At 44.0% G+C, this 22,937-nt stretch overlaps 2 protein-coding genes across 3 annotated transcripts; one reads left to right on the forward strand and one right to left on the reverse strand.

Moving 5' to 3' along the window:
* Window positions 1–33: 33 nt before the first annotated feature.
* On the reverse strand, window positions 34–4,136 carry CD14 (CD14 molecule). Its single transcript, XM_082236163.1, has 2 exons — window positions 3,958–4,136; window positions 34–1,880 (listed from the first exon to the last, which is right to left on the reverse strand). The coding sequence occupies exon 2, from the start codon at window positions 1,868–1,870 to the stop codon at window positions 509–511; it is 1,362 nt and encodes a 453-aa protein (XP_082092289.1). The 5' UTR covers window positions 1,871–1,880; window positions 3,958–4,136; the 3' UTR covers window positions 34–508.
* A 6,379-nt stretch (window positions 4,137–10,515) lies between these two features.
* On the forward strand, window positions 10,516–22,839 carry TMCO6 (transmembrane and coiled-coil domains 6). 2 transcript variants are annotated; one of them, XM_082234470.1, is made up of 12 exons: window positions 10,516–11,215; window positions 11,368–11,492; window positions 12,209–12,321; window positions 13,206–13,389; window positions 14,133–14,237; window positions 14,677–14,762; window positions 16,685–16,801; window positions 17,432–17,543; window positions 17,631–17,811; window positions 19,102–19,193; window positions 22,278–22,445; window positions 22,542–22,839. In XM_082234470.1, exons 1-12 carry the CDS (start codon window positions 11,062–11,064, stop codon window positions 22,722–22,724), a joined length of 1,620 nt encoding a protein of 539 aa, XP_082090596.1. In that variant the 5' UTR covers window positions 10,516–11,061; the 3' UTR covers window positions 22,725–22,839. The 2 variants fall into 2 exon arrangements, with proteins under 2 accessions (XP_082090596.1, XP_082090597.1); XM_082234471.1 differs by having other exon boundaries at window positions 12,212–12,321.
* Window positions 22,840–22,937: the final 98 nt, after the last annotated feature.

Below are 22,937 nucleotides of genomic sequence, written 5' to 3' on the forward strand. Positions count from 1 at the left end.
GAGGAAAAGTTACAGTCAAAGCAGCATGCAATATTCTAACTGAAGCATACTCTTGCTCCCCCTCTTTATTTTATTTTATTACAAATTCTGCACTCATACCATTTGTCCAGTAATATTCAATACCCAACCCCAAATTCTAATTTTCTAGTTTATTTATTTATTGAGGTTTTTATATACCACCTGTTATGCAGGCATTTTTATTGCATTTATATCCCAGCTTTTCCTCCAATAAGCTCATGGTTCTCCCCCACCTCATTTAATCCCCTGCAACAGCCCTGTGAGGTGGGCTAGGTGATCATGAGTGATCATGACTGGCCCAAGCTCGCCTAGTGCACTTCATTGAGAGTGGGGATTTGTACCCAGGTCTCCCACGTCTGACCACTACACCACACAGGCAGTGTATAGTAGTGTCATAAAATACAGTACAAAATGTACTAATACGATTAAAATCTAGCCCAGTCAAGTAGCTTACACTCAATTATGCCACAATCAATTTGTGATCTGCTTGTTAGTTCCCTGACGAGTCCCAACAGTTCAGAATTGCTGAAAGAAAATGCCCGGAAATTGTAGCACTGAAAGCAAACAGAAAAACAAGGTGAAGGCATATCAGCAAGTTGAATACTGAGCCACGAGTGACCAGAGCCTTACACCGCAGTGATGAAAAATGTGCATTTTTTACCAGGGAGCCCTGGTAATTGAGAGGGGAATGGCATGTATAATCCTGAGGCCAATCAGGCAGCAATGATGGTTTTGCTGCTAAGTCCTGGATATCCCTGGAACAAGAACAATTGTAGAGATTGTGGCCAGCTTTCAAGCTCTGCAGACGCAGGAGATGGTTGCTGGGAAGCTGTGAGATCTGGTTTTGATCAAGACTGAGGACTTGCAAACTAGGAAGCCTGTCAAGTGAGGGAACAGTTTGCAGCCTGTTTTTGGACAGGTAGAGCTCTTTCAAGGCAGGGAGTGAGATGTCAAGGGTAAAAATGTTATTGGCACTCAGGTCTAATATCTCAATGTTGGGTGGCAGAGAACTGCCTATTTGCTCTAACCCTGTACTGGACAAATTAAAAATTTGAAGTGAATGTGGCCACGTGCAGGAGGAGGAAAAGACTGGGGGCTGAAAGTTATTCTGACTTAGGTCTAAGTGAGTCAGCATCTTGAGATGGCCAAGAGTCTTGCACACAGTCTCAAAAGAGGTCAGATTGTTGTGGTGGAGTTTTAAGATTTGGAGTTGCGGAAAAACCCCTTCGCAGAATGTTGACTTCATGGTTTGGTCCTGGAAACTGTTCCCCGAAACATCCAGTAAATGCAACGATGTGAACATCTTGCTAATTTCGCACGGGACAGATGTGACTTGTGACTCTGTAACTGTCAGATTCTGCAGGGTCTCCAGCCACCTTCTCAGGTGGGACATGTTCAGTCTGTCATCCAGGGGGGCAGCCGTCACTTTGTGAAAGCGCAAGGAAGAAACCTTCAGGTCCCACCAACCTGAGAGGCTCCAGTGAGCGTCTCTAAGGAAAGTACAGTTTACAAATTCAAGTTCTGAGACCTGAGTGTAGGAAAGAAATTGCAGGGACCCTGGCACGAGAACCTCTGGCACAATGAGGTCTGTAAATATGAGCTTGTGAACTAGCAGGGCCTTCAGAATGTCAATTATCTCTGAGTTTGGCTTGATTCCAGAAGAACCTGCAAATTGTTCCAGATTTCCTCCTCGAAGCTCATATGTGGTGGCTGGAAGGCACTGAATGAAGTTATTTGCCTCTGGTGAACAAACACAATGACGTTGGGACTCTGTAAAGTTACAGTTGGCTTTTGCTTTGGGGAGTTCCAGTCCCAGGAGAAGGGAGAACACAAAGGCCTGAATTCTGAGCATGATGCAAACCCTGAAAAGAGAAAAGCCACAGTTGTTGTTGTTTTTTTAAAAAAAAATGTTAAAGATTTTATTGATTTACAAAAGCACATGCCAGAAAAGTCATAGTTAAATCACAACATTATTTCCTAAAGTGTCAGAAACCATCTGTATGCTGCAGGATTTGACAGATCGCATGGGAAGTCAGTGGGAACAACGTACTCCAAGTAATGCCACACACCTCTGCGGTTTTGTCTATTTTCCCATCCTGGATTCCTTTGCTAGTGGGAATGGGAGAGGTAGCACGGCACCCGAGACCCTCAAATGCCTCTTCCCTCTAGAAACTATATATATATATATATATTATATATAATATAATTTTTATTGATACACAAGAAAAAAGAAAAAACACAAATACCGAGTTACACACAGTAATAACCATAGACACATACTTTTCTTAACAAACAATAAAACATATATTGGTCTTAACACTAAAGACCCAACCTCCCATCTATTCCATATTTCGATTTCATGTTATTGCCATTACACACTTTTATCATAATTAAACTTTTTCTTTATATATCTAGTTTCTTATATCCACCTTGCAACTAATACTGAAGTTCCTCAAATGCTGCTACAGAATTTAAACAACTATATTTATTTTTCAAATATTATTTGAAAACCTCCCATTTTGAAACAAATTCCTGTTTTGATTTATTCTTTATTTTTTCTGATAGACCGTCTAATTCAGCATATCCTGTCAGCTTTTGGATCCAATCTTGTATAGAGGGGATTTCATTACTCTTCCATTTTGCCGTGATCAGAACTCTTGCTGCTGCCGCCGCATATAAAAAGATGCCCTTCCCATCCCTCTAGAAACTATAATGGAGACACAGCGCAGGTTTGGCCTTGTGATGCTACTCGATACTATGCCAGTTTCCACTCCTCTCTCAGACCCATCTGCATTTCCAGCCGAAACATAGACCTCACAGGCTCACACCATGTGAAATAGCAGTGTGTGCAAAAACTTCCCTCACATAGAAAACTAGCAGCCCAGGGAGAAGCTAGAGCACTTTGTCCTGATAGACAAGTTTTCTATGTACAATGATTATTTGATTTTATTTTTTGCATGGAAAGGCATTCAGTCTCATGAAGTGCCACCTGCAGTCAGAAATGGGACACTTGCCTCAGTAAGAGGGTAGGCAAGGAAATTGCTGCTCACTACTTAACAAAACAAACAGAAGATGGGTTTTGTTGTTTGTGAGCAATGAGGAGATGGAGAGAGGAGAGGATCTTTTCCCTGGATACTTTTAATTAAAGAGAGAGGGGACACAGCCCTGTCCGTCTTACTTCAAATAACACATAGCCAAGGAAACACTCCTAACAAGCCTATTGTTGAGAGAAATGTGACACAAATGACACTCTTGTGCTACAACTTGCTCTTGGTTTATGGTTGCATTCAGTGATGTGGGACACAAAATTTTCCAGGGCTTAATTTTTCTGCAGAAAAGTTTACATTTCATAAGTTATTTAATAACAATGGGTGCCAATTGCAACTAAATATTAGACAAGCTTGACACTATCAAAGTTCATAGCTTTGTTTACTAAATACAGTACAATTAAAAATAAACATGCTAAATGAAATCACTCAGATAATTACTATATGCAAATCACCCTATTTGCATGTACAGTTTTTCCTGGAAGACCCACACCACTGACTACGTATAGTTCATCCTTAGAAAATAATAAGGTTCTTGTCTGTTTTTGTTTTTGTTTTTCATTCTGCCAGTTATAGTGCTGTCCTGGAACTGAAATCTATTTAAATATTGCTATGTTCAGAAGCAGGTCACAAAGCTAAAATAGAACTGGAAAGTAGTGTAGCGTATGAGATAGCATTTCTTTACCAGCAAGGTATGTCAGAATCACAAAATGCTTTTGCATACTTAGCTGGAAGAAAGCTGCCACTGAACACAGCGGGTGGGTGGCGGGGCTTGCTTCTGAAAATAGGTGGATAATACGTACAGGATTGTGCTGTACATGTGCCAGAATGGCCCTCTAGTGCTTAAGAGGAGAAAAATGGCATTTCAACAACAAAGCTAAAAATCACCTACCAACTGCTCTGGAAGTTGAGACTCGTTTCTGCCACAGATCTGCCACAGATCTCCTTCTGCTCCTTTCCACACACAACACAATGTCTTAGTAACTGTCCCGTTGTGTTCAGTAGCAGCAAAGGGTCAGAGATTACTCAGTTTTAATTTTCCAGCTGAGTTCTTCCTCCCAACCTGCTTCTAGTTATGTGGCATCTGAATATAGACTGCATTTTTAATCAAGGCATATATTGGCTTATATCTTGATCAGGTTCCTAAATTAAATGGGCTTAGATTTTCAAAAGTATTCAAGCCAGGCAGAAGACCAGCAGTTTACAACCTTGGTAATGTTTATTCTCCTAGACAAGGGCCCCTTTTGATTGATAGCAGAAAACAATTCTCAAAGTCGTAAAAGCTGAAATTACAGGACACTGACCCTACATGTTACAGAAGATAAAAAAGGCAGAGATAAACATAATTAATAGTTGGTAAATAGTAAAATAATATCAATGTGCCTCCCAGTAAATGACCCAGATCTTCTTTCTAAGGTTAAAAGGCCAAGACCAAATGGGGAAGCATCTAGCTGGCAAGTCTTTTTTTCTAATGGGAAAAGCAGCTGGCTGAAGGAGGGGTTGTAAACTGGAGAGGCTTCTTTTGAAGCTGTTTTTTTACTGAGTTCCTTTTTACTTTACAAAGGCCTTATTCCTTTTAAAAGGCTACCTATGTTATGTATTAAATATATTGTCTTAAATGTAATTATGCAAAGGATTTAAGAAATGCTAGATTTCATATAGTTGTATTTAGCCCCCCTTGTCAGACAAGAGACGCCAAAACGAGCCCGCATGACAAATGGTTGTCAGACCTTTGTTTAAAGACCTCCAAAAGGAGATATTTCATTGATGATGCATGAGAATATGAACCCAAGGTCTCTGACATCTGTTCAAGATAAAATTTTAAATTATTAACCATCTGTTTTGGAGGGCAAGGAAGGCAAGAGGTGAGCTGGTAATTAAGATGCCTTGTTGAGACACATGTAAGATATATTACTACTTATTTGTCATTTATAGATGTAACAATATATAGCTCTTTGTGTTCCATATAAGGACAGAAGGATATGGGTGTATCTCTTAGAATTAATTATAGCAATCAGCCAATAGGAAATCCAACCAGGCTGATTGAACAGAGGCAGCCACAGGAGAAGCAAAGGGGGGCTGGATTAAGGGAATATAAGTGCTGGCCATAATGGCAGGAGGCCAGGCCAGAGCTTGGTAACTATATACCACTGTGCCTCTCATTTATTTGTCTGACAAATAAATTATTATTTCTCTGTTGCTGCGTTGAATATTTCATTCCAGCTAAGCGTTAACCACAAGCAGGGTGCTACAGTTATTTTAGCAGAATTTCACAAGCCTTTTGAGGAACTTCCAACACAGGAAGATTACATAACAAAGAGCTCCAAATTGGGAAATAGTGAGACGGAAAGTGATCACAACTTTCAAGTTCATTTCCGAAAAGTAACAGGCAGAAGGCATTATTGTCAAAAGTAGCCCAGCAGCTACATCTGTTTTACTAATTCCACATATCCATTCTGCACACACTTCCTGAAAGTCAGGCTAGCTCCCGGGCAGAGGATGGTATTTGTTAGTATTCCAGCCACCACCTTACAAAAAAAACAAGATAAGTAAACCAGACTACTCAACCCCATCCTATTCAGAGCAGACAGCATGTGGTTAATGTGGTATAAAAAGCAAACAGTGAAGTCGTATTCCTGAGTGCTGCTTTGTACTGGATTTTGGGCTGTCCTGTGCTAATTTTTATATTGGCGGTGCAGTACTGATAATGTTCTGATAGTGCTTTTAAGCTTATTTTTGTTTGCATTTTTACCAATTTGTATGCTTTGTATATAAAACTCAAGCAAATTCATGAGGATCTATGTAAATAATAGTAGATCTGGTTTTTTACCAAGGCCCACAAAGGTTAGTACGGTAAATGTATTTCAGTAACATGGAGGGAATGCCAAAATACAAGGAGGCACTTGTAGCATACAAATTGTGAGTGACTATACATGCAATGAATATGCATTTTCTGTTATATTGATGGCAACCAGTTCCATCATGTTCCCTTCATAGATAAGGAGGGAGTGGGGAATGGACAGACTTGAATTTCCAGTTTCAACAGACCTGGGTTTTTTTTTAATCTTCTGGGGTGGGGAAGTGAGATGTCCACATAAATCAATTAATTTTAGGCTAGCATGACCACAAAGAAACTAAAAGAAACAACCAAGGATGTGTTCTTTCTCACTTATGTCTTCATGTGTGTTAAAAAAATAAATAAATATTATTATTATTATTATTATTATTATTATTATTATTATTATTATTATTACCATTTAATCTGCATTGTCCAAGAAGGTATTTTGCACCCTGAGGGGAAGGAAAAATGTTGTCCTAGTAGACACAGCTACTAAATTTCACATCAACACTGGCAAAAAGGTCAGCACACATGAAGGCAGCAAGCTCTCTCCCAGTTCTCTCCCCTTCAGACACCTCACAACTGTACATTGCCCAGCATCTGTGCCTGAGGCAGCCGCTTCACTCTGCCTACTATCAAGGCTGGCCCTGCAGTAGAGCACAAGGTTGCAGTTGGCTGCTGGATTTGGCCTGAAGTTGTTAGCCAATCATGGGGACGCAGGTGGTGCTGTGGGTTAAACCACAGAGCCTAGGACTTGCCCATCAGAAGGTCGGCAGTTCAAATCCCTGCGATGGGGTGAGCTCCCATTGCTCGGTCCCTGCTCCTGCCAACCTAGCAGTTCGAAAGCACATCCAAGTGCAAGTAGATAAATAGGTACCGCTCCGGCGGGAAGGTAAACGGCGTTTCCGTGCGCTGCTCTGGTTCGCCAGAAGCAGCTTAGTCATGCTGGCCACATGACCCAGAAGCTGTACGCCGGCTCCCTCGGCCAGTAAAGCAAGAGGAGCGCCGCAACCCCAGAGTCGGTCACTACTGGACCTAATGGTCAGGGGTCCCTTTACCTTTACTGTTAGCCAATCAGGTTCTTGATCACCAAATATATACTGATTTTGCCAGCTTTCATCATGTCATGGTTGATGTACCTGATTGTCCTAAAAAGGGATTTTATACAGCCAGTTGATCAGGCCAATCAGCTGGTAAGAATCACACTAAACCAGCAGTTGCTGTGGTTAGATAAGGTGGGGTCCCTTTTCAAATGTATACTGTCTATGTGTATATTCTAATGGTGAACACTGGACTTTGTATATGACTTTTCTCAAAATTCCTTGCTTAGAACGGTGCAGATCCATGAGCTGCTCTGTGGGGATAAGTCCTCAGCCTTCTAATTCTACTTACTATCAGCAGTCAAAATGTTATGCTTCAGTTAACCTAAGCTATTTTAGCCATTTCATCACCGAAATTCCTCTCTTCTATGCTAATAGAATTCTCTATTCCTTAACTTAACATATCAATATTTCTTTCATATATTGAAGTTCTTTCCCATAGCTGGTATGATAACCAAGCATGATTTATTTAGAGGTCCCATCAAAGAGCATTATTTCTGTACTTCTTTATTTCAACGTCGTCCCCACCCCAACCAAAGCATCAATAGGAGTAGATTGACGCCTTTGCTGCAACCTGTGGGGTGCTTTCTTTGGGGGAGTTTTGTCTGTAACTCAAACCACCTCTCCCACCCTAAAAATATTTAACTTGTAGCATTAACAGTAGGCTTCACTGCAGGGCTATCATAAGCTACCCTCACAATATATCCTTTCTTGCCACAGGGCTACTGAAGTTCACAAAAAGGGAAAGGAAAAGAAACTTACGTTGCTTCATGGGCGTAGTCAGGATTTTTTTTGGGGGGTGCAGAACCGACATGGTTGGTCAGTTAGTAAAGTATTTCTATTGTTTTACTTGATCGCGGGGGAGGGCAGTGACGTGTACAGTGGTACCTCGGGTTAAGTACTTAATTCGTTCCGGAGGTCCGTTCTTTTTTTTTTTATAATAATTTTTATTACATTTTTTCCAATTACAGAAAAGACAGAAAAAAGAAAGAACATAGAAAATAGAAAAGGGAAAAAAAAAACAGAGAATCAAAACCATTTCAACAACTTATATCAAATTTCTATCGGACTTCCTCGCATCTCCCGCATAGTGTGTTCTTAACAATAAAATTATCAGCAAGTTATACCCTTGTTTCATGTATTTCTTTGTACTTTCAATTGCAATTTAAGTTTAAATCCCTTATTTTCCATTTACTCTAAAAATATAGCATATTATCGTTTTTGCCCATTTAAACTTTGATTCTTTCATAAATATTATCCAATTTCATATATAATCCACTCTCGTTGCTGGGGCTAACCTTCCAAATCATACGGCATCTTAAAGTTCATATAACTTATAATACTTTTGCGAATAGTCCTTAAATTTTTTCCAGTCCTCCTCCATTGCTTCTTCTCCCAAATCTCGGATCCTGGCAGTCATCTCGGCTAGTTCCATGTAGTTCATCAGTTGCGTCTGCCAGTCCTCCAGTGTGGGCAAATCTTGAGTCTTCCAATGCTTAGCAATAAGAATTCTTGCTGCTGTGGTAGCATACATGAAAAAAGTTCGATCCTTCTTTAACACCTTCTGGCCGACAATGCCCAGAAGGAAGGCCTCCGGTTTCTTAGGGAATGTGTACTTAAACACCTTTTTTAGCTCGTTATAAATCATTTCCCAGAAGGCCTTCACTTTTGGACAAGTCCACCAAAGATGAAAGAATGTCCCCTCAGCCTCCTTACACTTCCAACATTTATTGTCGGACAAATGGTATATCTTAGCCAGCTTGACCGGGGTCATGTACCACCTGTATACCATTTTCATGATATTTTCTTTCAAAGCATTACATGCAATAAACTTCATACCGGTGGTCCATAACCTCTCCCAGTCTCCAGACATGATATTATAACCAATGTCCTGAGCCCATTTTATCATGGCTGATTTAACTGTCTCATCTTGAGTATTCCATTTAAGCAGCAAGTTATACATTCTCGATAGTAGTTTGGTCTTTGGTTCTAACAACTCTGTCTCAAGTTTCGATTTTTCCACCTGGAATCCTGTTTTTTTGTCTAACTTAAAAACTTCATTAATTTGGGCATAATGAAGCCAATCTTGCACCTTACCCTTTAGTTTTTCAAAGCTCTGCAACCTCCAATTGTCTCCAATGTTTTCTATTATTTCCCAATATTTCGGCCAGCCGGCCTCCATATTGGGTTTTTTCCGAGCCTTGGCCTCTATTGGTGATACCCACCTCGGAGTTTTGCTTTCCAATAAGTCTTTGTATTTTTTCCAGACCATAAATATTGCTTTTCTGACAATATGGTTTTTAAACATTCCGTATGTTTTTCCCTTGTCATACCACAAATACGCATGCCAACCTATTGAATTATTAAAGCCTTCCAGATCTAGGACATCAGTGTTTTCTAACAGAATCCAATCTTTCATCCAGCAGAAGGCCGCAGCTTCATAATATAACCTTAAGTCTGGCAGGGCAAACCCCCCTCTCTCCTTTGCATCAGTTAATATTTTAAACTTTATTCGGGGCTTTTTGCCCTGCCAGACAAACTTAGAGATATCCTTCTGCCACTTTCCAAAACATTCCACTCTGTCCACAATCTGCAAGGCTTGAAACAAAAACAACATTTTTGGCAAAACGTTCATTTTTATAGCTGCAATTCGGCCTAACAAGGATAATTTCAGTCTTGACCAGATTTCTAGATCTTTTTTAACTTCTAACCAACATTTCTCATAATTATCTTTAAATAAATTCAAGTTCTTGGAAGACAGATTGACCCCCAGGTATTTCACTTTTTTAACAATATTTAGTTCTGTTTCCTTCTGAAACCCCTCTGTTTCAGTAGCTGTCAAGTTTTTCCCTAACACCTTGGTTTTTTGTTTGTTCAGCTTAAAACCCGCCACCCGACCCCGGAGGTCCGTTCTTAACCTGAAGCTGTTCTTAACCTGAAGCACCACTTTAGCTAATGGGGCCTCCTGCTGCCGCCGCGCCGCCAGAGCACGATTTCTGTTCTCATCCTGAAGCAAAGTTCTTAACCCGAGGTACTATTTCTGGGTTAGCGGAGTCTGTAACCTGAAGCGTATGTAACCCGAGGTACCACTGTATTGCAGGGTTGTGGCAAACCGCCCTCTCAGCCTGAGTTAGACCCCCGCCAGTCCCAATAGTAAACACTGGCCTGCCCTGCAGGGCTGTTGTAAGTCACAAGCTTTCTGCCGAACACATCCTTCCTGTCTTCAGTAAGAGGACTGTGTGTGCATTGGAATAGGCAGTATAAATTATAAGACCCGAATGACCTCATCTCTTTGCTCCTATCTCGCTTCCAAATGATGCTAAAGAAAAACCTCGGATTCCTAAGGGCATCCCTCACTTCTGCCCCGGGGAGACGGTTGAAAATAACATCGCAGTGTGACAAGGGAACTCATTCATCCAGGGAGCTCGACGACTCTACACTTTTTGGGTCTATGGTTCCCTTCATTGAGTTTTCCTTTCCCGGACGGAATGCGCAGGCGCACTGAGCCGATAGTTGAAACATCCGCCAAGATGGCTGCCCCTCCCTCTCCTTACTTCCTTTCCTCCGGCCGCGACCCCGTCTGATAGCTCTGGGTTTGTTGTCCTGGCAACCGCGCGAAGTTGGCCTGTGCCTGGACCAAGGCCTCCGCCCGGCCCGCACTCCGGTTGCGGCGGCTCTCTTGCCATTCAGAGACCTTCCCCGCCTTCCTGCCCCTCCTCCCCCTCCCGGCCTCGCTGGTGTTGGCCCCTGAGAAGCAGGCCCGGCTCCTCTGGGCGGCAGCCCCTTGCTGGGAAGAGGGAGAAGGCCCTTGAGCCGTGGCCCGCGCGGGGGGAGCCATATCATTGAGTCCATGTCAGGAAAAAAGGCGGGGTGCAAATAAATATATAATAATAATTGCACGCAAATGTGTGGCTCTGTGGACCCGAGTAGGGAGCCGACAGTAGTGACCGGCTGCTGGTCCCTTTAAAGGGACGGCTCTGCCCCCATTTTTAGGAGGGGTGCTCTATATGTTGCTACCTGCTGCCTAAGGGTGCAGCCCAGGCTCAGAGCAGGAGCTATGATTTCTCTTGGGTCCATCCCGGGTGCAGAAGCAGCGGCAGCTGCTGCCTCCCATGGAGTCGCTGGTCCAAGGAGCTGGAGAAAAAGCCGCTGGGGGCCACGCAACTGCAGCGTGGAGGACCTGCGGACTTGGAGGAGAGAGCGCGAGTCAGGTTTGTGTGTGACTTCCTTCTGCAGCTTTATTGGGACGAGAGAGTTGCATATTACTTTGCTCTGTGCCGCAGTCTCATAAGTAACATTTAACAAGCTCTTTTTGCTCCTTGTATTGCAGCAGTTTGATAACAATGTGCTGCTTTGTTTGCAGCTCTTCGGAGTGCGCGGAGGCATCAGCAGTTGATCAGCAAGCGGCTTTTATGTGAAGACACCTTGATGGATGAAGGGCAGGTTGGAACGGACAGTGGGGTAGCAGCTCCTCTCTCTGAAGAAGAGGTAGGAAGATCGTCCATTTTTTGAAGTTGATTGGGTCTTAAAGGTAAAGGGACCCCTGACCATTATGTCCAGTCGTGACCGACTCTGGGATTGCGGTGCTCATCTCGCTTTGTTGGCCGAGGGAGCCGGCGTACAGCTTCCGAGTCATGTGGCCAGCATGACTAAGCCACTTCTGGCGAACCAGAGCAGCGCATGGAAACGCCGTTTACCTTCTCGCTGGAGCGGTACCTATTTATCTACTTGCACTTTGCACTTTCAAACTGCTAGGTTGGCAGGAGCTGGGACCGAGCAATGGGAGCTCACCCCGTCACGGGGATTCAAACTGCCGACCTTCTGATTGGCAAGTCCTAGGCTCTGTGGTTTAACCCACAGCGCCACCCGGTCTTGGATATTAATAAATGCAGTGCATTTAGTCACGCAACCCTTTGATTTGTTTAGAGATAACTGATATTTTTTATTTATAGCTAGCTTATGAACACAGTATATGAAAGTGCCATGTAAGCGGTACAACGTCCAAGTAATATTTCAAGTTGATGTCCTTTTTCTTTCAAAAGAGATGTTAAATAGTTAAATGTCATAGCCCACCGCACCCTGGTCTATGAGACTCCAGGATTATTTCTGCCCTTCATACCACAGAGGTGGGCAGCAGCAAGAGGCTTCCACCTGAGATTTGCTTTCTCTTCAAGTTCTGTCACTGATTCAGTCTTGCTCACTAGCAGATTTCACAGCTGCTGAAAAACATCCAAAGAGGAAAAGAAGACAGGGCAACATCTCTGCGTCTCCTTCGACAGGGACTACAGCACACAGAAAACCAGCAGAAATTCATCAGGTTAGTTAATGTGCACTTGACCTGCTGACGCCTATTCTGGGGGGGGGGGGTCTGCTTGTCTGTGTTGAAGTAAATGGAGCTATTTAGGTGCAGTACACCATCTTACCTTGTGCAGAAACAACCCAACTTAAGTGGAGAGAGGTCCAACTTCCTTGTTAGCTGGCTTTCTATTAGATGTCCATGACCTTGAACGTGTGGCAGCTCCAGAGATTAGATGAGCACCCCAGAAGAAGAGAGGCACTCTCTAGTGCACAGAAATGCTCTCCTCTTCTTCATCCAACTGGGTGTTGAATGCTAGTCTGTTACAGTTTCTGTCCTCCCTGCTGTTTTCTGGGTTGAGAAGAGGGCTGGGTATACAAGCCTCCCAAGGGCAAACTTTCTTTTAGATTTTGGATGTTTGTTTTCACTATTCTTTGGCTGTGGCTGGTGTGTGCACAACCTCCTGTTTTTTAAAGACAGACTCTAACTTTGAATTGATAACCTGAACTAACTTGTGGGGGTTTGGTGTGGGAAGAATGGGTAGACTTTATATTCTGTTCCAGTCTGGGTTAAATAAACTTTCCAATGTTCTATTCCAGTTTGGGCTGGGTGGGAAATAAGTTGTCAAGTTGTTTAGGTTTGTTAAGTGCCATTCAGTTGGAATTTGATTTCCTGGGCCATGCAGATGAACAGTAATATCCCATGGGATATTTTTTGATGAGTGGCTGTGTCAATGTAAAAGATAAATATAATGATAATAATGATAGTAGGAGCAATAGTGACAACTGCTACGCTATTGGGATAGCTCTAACTTCACACTTAGTTTCCTTCAGTAGAACAGATAAGTAAAAAGAGTATGTGATTCTGGCAGAGGACTGCATAAAGATGGTGTTTTAATTTTGTAGGCTAGAGGGCAGTATGCGTGTGCTGATTGGTCTCTTCACTGGCAATCTGGCAGATCTGCAGATGGATGCAGCTCGCTGTTTACATGAACTCTCCCATTCCAGTGACCCTGATGTGGTTGAGGCGTGTTTGCCAGCAACCTCCTACCTCTTGACGTACCTCTCTGGACACAGTGTAGCCCTTATGGTAAGATCCAGGCTGGCGGTACTTGGCTGTTCCAGCTTCTGGTAAGGCAAGTGAAGTGTGACCTTTTGCCTACACCAGGCTCCACGTTACAGAGTATGAAAACTATCCTCTCCAGCATACTCTTTATTTTTTGAGTTTAAAAAGTGGCTCAAGGTGGAACAAAGTACATTGCTATTGACTTCAACTTAATTGGGTTTTATCTGATAAAATAGGCCCTTTTGCACATTTGAAGCAAATGTGCCCCAGTGTAGGCCACTAGGTACCAGAAAAGTGTGGATTAAAGGTCTGAAGAACATGGGAGAGGTAAATGTGAAGACTAGAGAAAGTTGCGGCTGCCTGGGCCTTTTGCAGTGACATGAATTTGGCTGCAAGTACATCCTGGAGTGAGGGAGTGATTGTAGTCCGGCTATAGTTGGAAGAATCATTGTAAGGTTCATTGGATAGGAGGTTTCCCATTGAGGAGTGGTAGCAAAGGCTCACATGGATGCTGACCTCTGACAATTGGTGCAAAGTTATTGATCACATTAATATTATTTTCAGAAGTATATGTTTCCATTGCCTATATTTCTCAAACTCTGCTTGAGCTGTTACATCTCTGCATCCCCAAATCTTCTCAGCTACTCTCCGCTCCAGTGGAAATGTTTTCTGCCCCTAGAGTTGTTTGCAGGTATTGTAGCATTGTGCAAGAAGTTGCAGTTATAGAATGGTGAATATGGAGCATGTTCTTCCCTGCTGTATTTCAGGAGCTGTGTTTGTACACATTGGGGAACTTGGTGGTTGAGATGACGGCTGTGAAGAAACAACTTCTACCTCAGGGCATTATCCCAGTATTGGCATCCTGCATCCAGGTAAGGGGGAAACAGCCCAGACATTCTGAATGCCAGCTGCGTACAAGCCTTGTCGAATCAAAGAGTGCATTTGAGTCATGCACTATCCATTTACCACTGTTAGAATAAGTAGAATCCCTCGACTGCATACGCAACACAGAGACTGAGGATTCTGTACCCTGCTGCCCAGAACTGAATGATTTATTGTGGCCTATTTCATTTGATTATACAGTAACCCGTGAAGGCAATTAATAAGATGTTCTCAAAGAGCAGCTTGCTGTTCTTAGCATCGTTAAGCTTTTTGCTTATACTTTTAACTTCCTGAGAAATGTCTGAAGGAATACAGCAGTTCATCAGCACCCTCCACCCCTGCAACCACGTATGTTTCCACAGGGTACATAACACACTGAAGCCTTTTACTCTGAACCAGTGGATGGTGATTGTTGTACTCTGATTTCAGTCCCCTCATGTGGTGGTGCGGGAAGGTGTTGGCTACGTTCTGTCACAGCTCTTGCAGTCTAAGGAAGCTCCAGCTGAAATCATACCGTAAGTGGAATCTCTTCATTTCAGAATTTGACGTGTATCTGTGCATGACATAGCCAGCTTCCTTCTTGGTTACTCCAAACCCTTAAAAAAAGTGTATGTGCACATGAGGCACCAATCTCGGTGTCACTCATTTACCAACTTATTTTTTATTTATTTTATTAGTTGCATTTATATATCTCCTTTGTCTTCCAAAGAGCTTGAGGTGGTGTACATGGTTCTCCACCTGCCCATTTCAACCCTGATGGTGACTGGCTCAAGGTGGGCTTCATGGCTGAGTGGGGATTCAAACCCTGGTCTCCTGTATGCTGGCAGCAGAAGTGAATCAACCAGCGCCACAAATAAGCTTTCTATGGGGACATACTGTCAGGGAACTGACATCGGAGCTAGAGGCGGAGGGAAGGCTCTCAAATGATGCTGGAGAAGGGCCCAGCAGGGAGAGAGGCAGCTCCGCAGATGGGGAAGCAAATCAGCGCAACACCAGGGATATAGAGGGGCTGATGGGGGGAATCGGCGAGAGGGCTCCAGGACTCTTCACCGGACACCAGCGGGGAGAGCACGGGTCCTCCGCTACCCACGCCCTCCCTGCGCAGAAGACTTCCGCGCAGAGAGAGTAGGAGGAGACTTGGCGTCAAACAACTTTTATGTTGGAAAAGGTTTAAGAAATGCCCACTGACGGATTCTGCTAGCGACTGAGGCAGCCACGAAGTGAAGGGCTGCCCAGACTGAAAGGTTTAACAAGGCAACATAACCAGGAGAGGCGGCAACTTACGCACGAGCAACTCCTTACCCATTACACATACTTTAGATATAATCTTAGTCTTTAACATTAATGGAATGATCTGGCTTTAAAACCCTGAAGATTTCTTTTGCCACACCAACATCTTTCTCATTGGAGTTTGTGTGGTGTTAACCATTTTAGGCGGTGGACCTTGCCTACACCCTGTGAAATTTCTTCCTTTATTTTATGATGTCTTTCATATCCTTACTTTACAGTTAGATTCATAGAAACTGTCACTTTTATTTATATCAATGTTGCAAGAAGATCAACCCCACAAATTATACACTGTATTTTGATATGAAGTATCAAATGTTATCATGTTAATCTTGGTACCTTGTCCTGTTCAAAATACTGTACCTACTTAACATTCTAAGTTCTGCATGTTAATTAAGCAAGTAAATAATAAGCTGCACCTTTAGTTTCTGAAATGCTGAAGTTTTGGGGAGGGAGGGAGGAAATCATGTGGCTTGAGGAGAGGTGGACGTATTGTTAAAAGGCCATGTCTGATGCCGATGTCCTGACCGTGGAGCTGTTGGGGGAGTTTCATGTGTACAGTGGTGCCTCGCAAGACGAAATTAATTCGTTCCGCGAGTTTTTTCGACTTGCGGTTTTTTTCGTCTTGCGAAGCGCGGTGTCGGAAAAGTTTTGGAAAAGCTTCAAAAATACCAAAGTCTTCAAAAACCTCAAAAAAGGCTACCACACCGCATTCTATGAGTTGCTCCTCGAAGTCAAGTTGCAACTGTATTAACGGTGTTAAGAAAAAGGAAACAAACTTCCAAGACGTTTCCGTCTTGCGAAGCAAGCCCATAGGGAAAATCGTTTTGTGAAGCAACTCAAAAAACCAAAAACCCTTTCGTTTTGCGAGTTTTCCGTCTTGCGAGGCATTCGTCTTGCAAGGTACCACTGTATCTTCCTCAACTCCTCACTAGAATAGATATATTTAAAAAGTCAATCAGATTTTTTTTTGGTCAAATATATCTATGGAATGGTAGATATGTGGATTGTCCTTAAAACTATACAGAAAGGCATGTGTAAAGCTACCCAAAGCAATATCTCCTCCAACTACTATCACTCTCTGCCTCTGGGATAGTTGACATGGTTCCCCTAATAACTTAACAGAGGTTTTTTTTTCTTCTGCCCCCAGCTTGGTCCTAAATTCCACCCTCCCCAAAGACATGCTTCACTTGGTTTGTTCCAACCTGGAAGAAGGAATAGGAGCTGCAGTGGAATTTGCATGGGGTCTTCACTACATTATTTGTAGGTAAATGTTTCTGTGGTACGTAGGAGGTCCTAAATAGTGGGTTAGGATTCTTGAGTGAGACATGGAGATGGGTTGTCTGTGCATGTTGGTAGTGCACATTGGGAAGAAAGATGCAAAGGGCATGGGCCTGACTTCCAGTTTAGGGATGCTTGCACAAATATTTGCTCCGTAAACAAACAACGTTCCCCACCTCCCACCCCTTTGCTGAGGAAATATGAAGAATGGAAAATGTTGGCTCTTTAATGGCAGATCATTTTTATCTATGCCAGTCATCTTGATAAGTGGGCAGTATCCTTTGGTTCTAAATCCTGCTGGTCCCCTGAGATTCACCTGAAAATGGCCTAAGACCCATTGAGCTAACCCCTTCCTGTAAAGCCAGGGTGATGAGTGAGATAATATAGCAAGGTCACAAAGTCTAACTCAGTTTTTCATGCCAACTGTTGCCTGCACCTTACAACCATTTCTAAATCCCATTCCCCCCGCTTTCAACTTTGCATATTCAAAAACTGATTTCACTTGAAAAATGAGCAGACTGAATAGGAGAAAAGCCTTTTATTGGGTTGGATAGAGGTGGGACTCTACCTAGTCCTACTCAAGTGGGATAGCTGTCCTTTATTTTCCTTTCCATAGCCGGGTGAACAACTCACTGCTGATCTCTCAAAGGACTGTGCCATCCCTTGTGCAGCTGTTGCTAGAACTGGCTTCTGTGATGTCAACAACTTCAGTTGAGGGTGTAGAACTGGTAAAGTAAATAGGAAATATATTTGAGGTGCCAGGCTGTGCCCCCGACTCTCCTTCTGAATGTATTTTTTTCAATTCTCTTTGCCAGTTGATTTGTCCCGTGGTGCGGTGTGTTGCCAATCTTCTTGCAGAAGATGAAGTGGGCGATGTTGAACTCGTGGAACAGGAAGAGAGACTTCTAAGGGCCTTGTTTGAATTCATACAGTACTTTGTCTCCGAACACCTCTTCATTGCCCAGGAGTGTCTGTGGCTCATCAACAACCTGACAGGTATGTCCTGGCACACACAGTTAGCACTAGATGAGAAACCAAGTGGTACTGCTGCCTTGCCTCTCCTTTGTTACCTATTGGAGTCTTCTAATTGGGCAAAGTATATTGACCTTGATAGTACTAAGGCTAGGTAGATCTCAACAGTTACAATAAATTGATGAGATTAGCATTTTCTTTTAAAGGTAAAGGTACCCCTGCCTGTACGGGCCAGTCTTGCCAGACTCTAGGGTTGTGTGCTCATCTCACTCTATAGGCCGGGAGCCAGCGCTGTCCGCAGACACTTCCGGGTCACGTGGCCAGCGTGACAAGCTGCATCTGGTGAGCCAGCGTAGCGCACGGAAACGCCGTTTACCTTCCCGCTAGTAAGCGGTTGGCAGGCGCTGGGACCGAACAACGGGAGCGCACCCCGCCGTGGGGATTCGAACCGCCGACCATGCGATCGGCAAGTCCTAGGCGCTGAGGTTTTACCCACAGCGCCACCCGTGTCCAGCATTTTCTTTTACAGCCAAATAATTCACTTAACGGGGTGGGGGGGGAACCTTTTTGGCTCCACAAGCCAGGTTCTTATCAGGATTGGTAGGTGGGGCTGCCTGCTTGTCAATCACATGACATCACAATGATATCATGTGCAAGGTGCTGCTAAAAATAAGAGGCTTTCCCCCATCGTTTTAGCAAGCTTGTATGGAATCACCTGCTAAAACAATGTGAAAAACACCCCTCTAGCAGGAGATTCTGATGCATACCCCCTCCTGATACATGAATGGGGTTGCATGGAATCCTTTGCTAAAGCCGGGGTGGGGGTTGTAGGTGGGTGTCCATTTTAGCAGGTGATTGCAGTGCAAACACCATCCTGAATCAGGGTTTGCATTGAGTCCTGCCAGACTGAAAAGATCTAACCCCTGCTCCTAAGCTGATGTGTGGGGCTTAAATTATTCAGGATTTAAACCTGCCTGCACACCCATTTAAAGTCACCTAATAACATTGTTGTCTGGGTGGCATACAGCAGAAGGTATTATTAAAAGTTTCCAGTACAGAGAGGTTTTCAGGCAGACAATATGATTTGTGAGATCTAGTATCCTTGCACCATGCAGCAAAAAACTAGGGTGACTTGCTCATGCATCCTAGGCTTTTCTCCTTTGGGGCTGGGAAAGACTAGATAAAGCCTGTTTTTTAGCTGCCTACTGTAAACATGCTGAATGTTTCTTCTGCAGATGACTCTTCCAGGTAGCTCACTTTTTCTCTGTTGAACAGAATGCCAATAGGGATTGAGATTTTTCTTTCTTTCCCCAGCTGACAGCATCAGATCTTGCTCTGCTTTGCTCAACCCAGACCTCTTTCCATCTCTACTGAAACTCTTGTGCTACGAGAGGCTGAGCTTGCTGGTACGTTACAGTATTGATCAGGGTTGAGGATGGATTTCCTCCCCTCTATGAACACCAGAGAATTTGAAACTGGATATTCACTTTGTGCAGTTTTGGGAAAGGTGACTTTTGGCAATTAGGGCTGCCTCTTAATACTGATTGGTATTGGTAGAGAGCCTCACCAAAATCAGCCATACTAGGAAGTATCCATTGGGAACCGCCTAGTGCAGCTGCTTGGCTTTTAGTGTTCATCAGCTGATGGGAGCTGAGAGCCATCCCTTTGAAGTGTGTTGTGTTCAAATTGCTTGCAGATGGACGCCTAAGGGGATGGCTCTCAACAGCCATTTCAGCCACTGATGTGAAACTGGCAATCTGTCTTTTTAAATTATTCTTACTTTATTATTTGTTCAATTTGTATACCATCCTTCATCCTTAGATCTCAAAGTGGTTCACAACATAAAAATAGGAGAGAAAAATGCAAAATGCATAATAAAAACAAGGGAAAAAATACCACAAACCAAATGCAATAACCTCCCTCCCCTCTCCCATAAACACATTTAAAAGGGTATTTAGTAGAATCAAAATACTAATTTATAAATGCTGGATTTGTCAATGGCGATGAGATTCATTCTGTACTTAAAATTCTTCTTAGCACAACTTTTTTTTGCTGTTTGGTAAGTTTTTGACTTTTGGTTCTGTAATACACCAGTTTTCCAAGGGGTTTTAGAGGCTAGGGAGTTTATTTAATTTATATACTGCCTTTCCCCTCAAAGGGAGGAAGCATTCTAAAAGCAATTAAACATTTTCTCAACCAGTGATTTCAAGGGTTGCCAGGAGCAGTATCTTTCAGCCATCAAAAGCTTGGCTAAACAGTAATGTTTTTCAACTCTTCCCGAATGTCAAGGGAGACAAATGCACTTCACCAGGAACTGCCACTAAGAAGGCTCTGTCACAGGTCAATGCCAGCTACGCAGCCCTCATCTGCTGATTGTAGGGTCCAAGGTGGTTGGTACTGGGGAAGGTAGTTGGGTCTCAAGCCATGCTAGTATTCCTCAGGGTTCCACTAGCTATGTGGAAATCTTCATTTTGCTTGAGGGTGCCCTTCTTGCTTCCAGCCCAGATGAAGTTAAGAGAGATGCACCAGCTAAGCCTCAAAGGTTTGTCAGCTGAACTTCCATTTGCGACCTGAGCAGGCTACATATACCGTATTTCCCCCTCTATAACACGCAGATTTTTTCTCCTAAAAAGTAAGGGGAAATGTCTATGCGTGTTATTGAGCGAATGTGTGGTCCCTGGAGCCGACTGGCCCGAGTGCATCACACATTTTCTTCGAGGGTCGTCTTCGTTGCGGTCAGCAAAAGCCAGGGAAGTGCTTGCTAGGAGTTTTGGCCACTCTGATCGCTTGATTGTGTGTGCAGTGCGACTGTGTGTTTGCTAGTGTGTGTGCTTTGTGAGTGTGTGGTTGCCTGTGTGTTTGTTCGCTAGCGTGGGTGCTTGGAGGGAGTGAGAGAGTGACTGACTGCTGCATCTTCTCCTGCAATTTGCCTTTTAAAAAATTGGAAGCAGTGGGGCAGTAAAAACCACCTCCGAAAGCCCCATTTTTCCCTTCTAAGGCTGCAGCTCAGCTTTGGGAGCCCTGAACCCCTGCCTTGTTCTTGAAGGATCTTTGAGGTTTTCCCTTTAGATTTAACCCAGCCCCCTTATTTTACCAGTTTATCTTCATTCTCTGTGTTTGAGCCTCCTGAGAGAGAAAGCTGTTGCTTTCCTGCATTCTGCCTCAGGGTCTTACTGCCCACCCTCTTCTGTTTCGTTACTGTGTTTACTCAAACGGAACAAAGAGCAGAGAAAACCCCTCCCCTCCAGGCAAGCAGAGGGGAAAGCAGAGCGTCCTTCCTTCTACCGTAATTCCTCTCCGTGCTCCGGTGCTGCTGCTGCATCTAGGGACTCGCAGGCAACATGCAGGTGGGGGGGGGGGAGAGAGAGAGAGAGCGCGCGCTAGCTGGCTGGCTTGGATGGCTGGCTGGGGGAACTTTTGCCTTCCTTTCCTCCCTCCCTCCGGTAAAACCCCTCTCCTGCATTCTTAGCCAGCTGCTTCTCCGCACACCCCTCTCGGTGCTCCTTGTCCCTTCTATGTTTTTCCTTCCCTCCCCACTTAAAACGTGGTTACAAAGCACGGATCCACATGGATCCTCAGGATCTTCGCATAGGGTCACCCCAAATTCACCATCAGATCACATAGCATATCCATGGCTACAGCCTGCACCAAAAAGATCACACACCCACTGTTGCCTGGGGCTGCAATGGTGCAAAAACGTGGTTACAAAGCACAGATCCACATGGATTCTCAGGATTTTTGCATTGGGCTACCCCAAACTCACCGTCAAATCACATGTCTGTGGCCACAGCATGAAGCACAAAAATGATACATCCACTGTTTCATTCAGAATTTCTTTTCCTTGTTTTCCTCCTCTAAAAACTGTGCGTGTTATGGTCAGGTGCATGTTATGGAGCGAAAAATACGGTACTGAGCACCAGTTCAGCAATATAGGAAGTTCTAGGCATGTCACTAGCTGTTACAACTTCCTGAATCTTCAAAGAGGAGGCAGTGAAAAGCAAACAGGCAAGCAATCAGTGCCAGATATTTAAGGCCACAGAAGTTCCTTGATACTACTGTAAAGATTAAAGGTAAAGGTAAAGGTACCCCTGCCCGAACGGGCCAGTCTTGACAGACTCTGGGGTTTGTGCGCCCATCTCACATCTATTGGCCGGGGGCCAGCGCTGTCCGGAGACACTTCCGGGTCACGTGGCCAGCGTGACAAAGCTGCATCTGGCGAGCCAGCGCAGCACACGGAACGCCGTTTACCTTCCCGCTGGTAAGCGGTACCTATTTATCTACTTGCACCCGGGGGTGCTTTCGAACTGCTAGGTTGGCAGGCGCTGGGACCGAACGACGGGAGCGCACCCCGCCGCGGGGATTCGAACTGCCGACCTTTCGATCGGCAAGCCCTAGGCGCTGAGGCTTTAACCCACAGCGCCACCCACGTCCCTCACTGTAAAGATTAGAGTGGCAGAATCCTAACCTTAGCCTTTTGGTGTCTTCTTCAGGTTCTGACAGTGCTGTGCAACATAGCTGCTAAGGGCTCTGCCTACTGCCAGGCACTGCATCAGAAGGCTGTACTCTTCCCCCTCATTAGCATCCTGGCTCTTCCTGATGACCAAGTCGTGGCTCAAGATCTTGAACTACTGCATCTCCTCTTCCATCACTGGCCAGAGGTATTTGGCTATCTGTTGTTCCTGTATTTTCTGAAGTCTCAAGAGTCATGAGCAAGCTCAGAACTAACTTTGGTCTTCTTCTCTTCTTTGCCCCAGGCTGCCGCTGATTTTGTAGGTCAGTCAGGACTACAGGCCCTAGAGCAGCATCAGGATAAACTACAGCTGCAAGAACGGGTCAAAGTGCTCATTTGGACTGCCAAAGAGCTGACCGCTCTCCCCCAGAATTGTCCCCTTCGCGCTTCAGCTGAAAATCTACAGTCTACTTCCTTACAAAGTTGATAGTGATACATACAAAGCAGCCATGCTGGCTTGTTACTAACAAGCCTGTGAACAGAACACTTTCTTGTTTTTCTGAAGAGTGGTAAAAGTAAATATCCCTGGCACTTCTAGAGAAGCCTTATTCTGTGATGTTTACTGTTCTCTAAACTGTTCTTTAGCCTAGCACTGGGTGTGCAAAGATTAACAACAGTGAAAAGAATCAACTTACAGGGG

Source organism: Podarcis vaucheri (assembly GCF_965113315.1).
Source record: "Podarcis vaucheri genome assembly, chromosome: 8".
Taxonomy (NCBI): Eukaryota; Metazoa; Chordata; class Lepidosauria; order Squamata; family Lacertidae; genus Podarcis; species Podarcis vaucheri.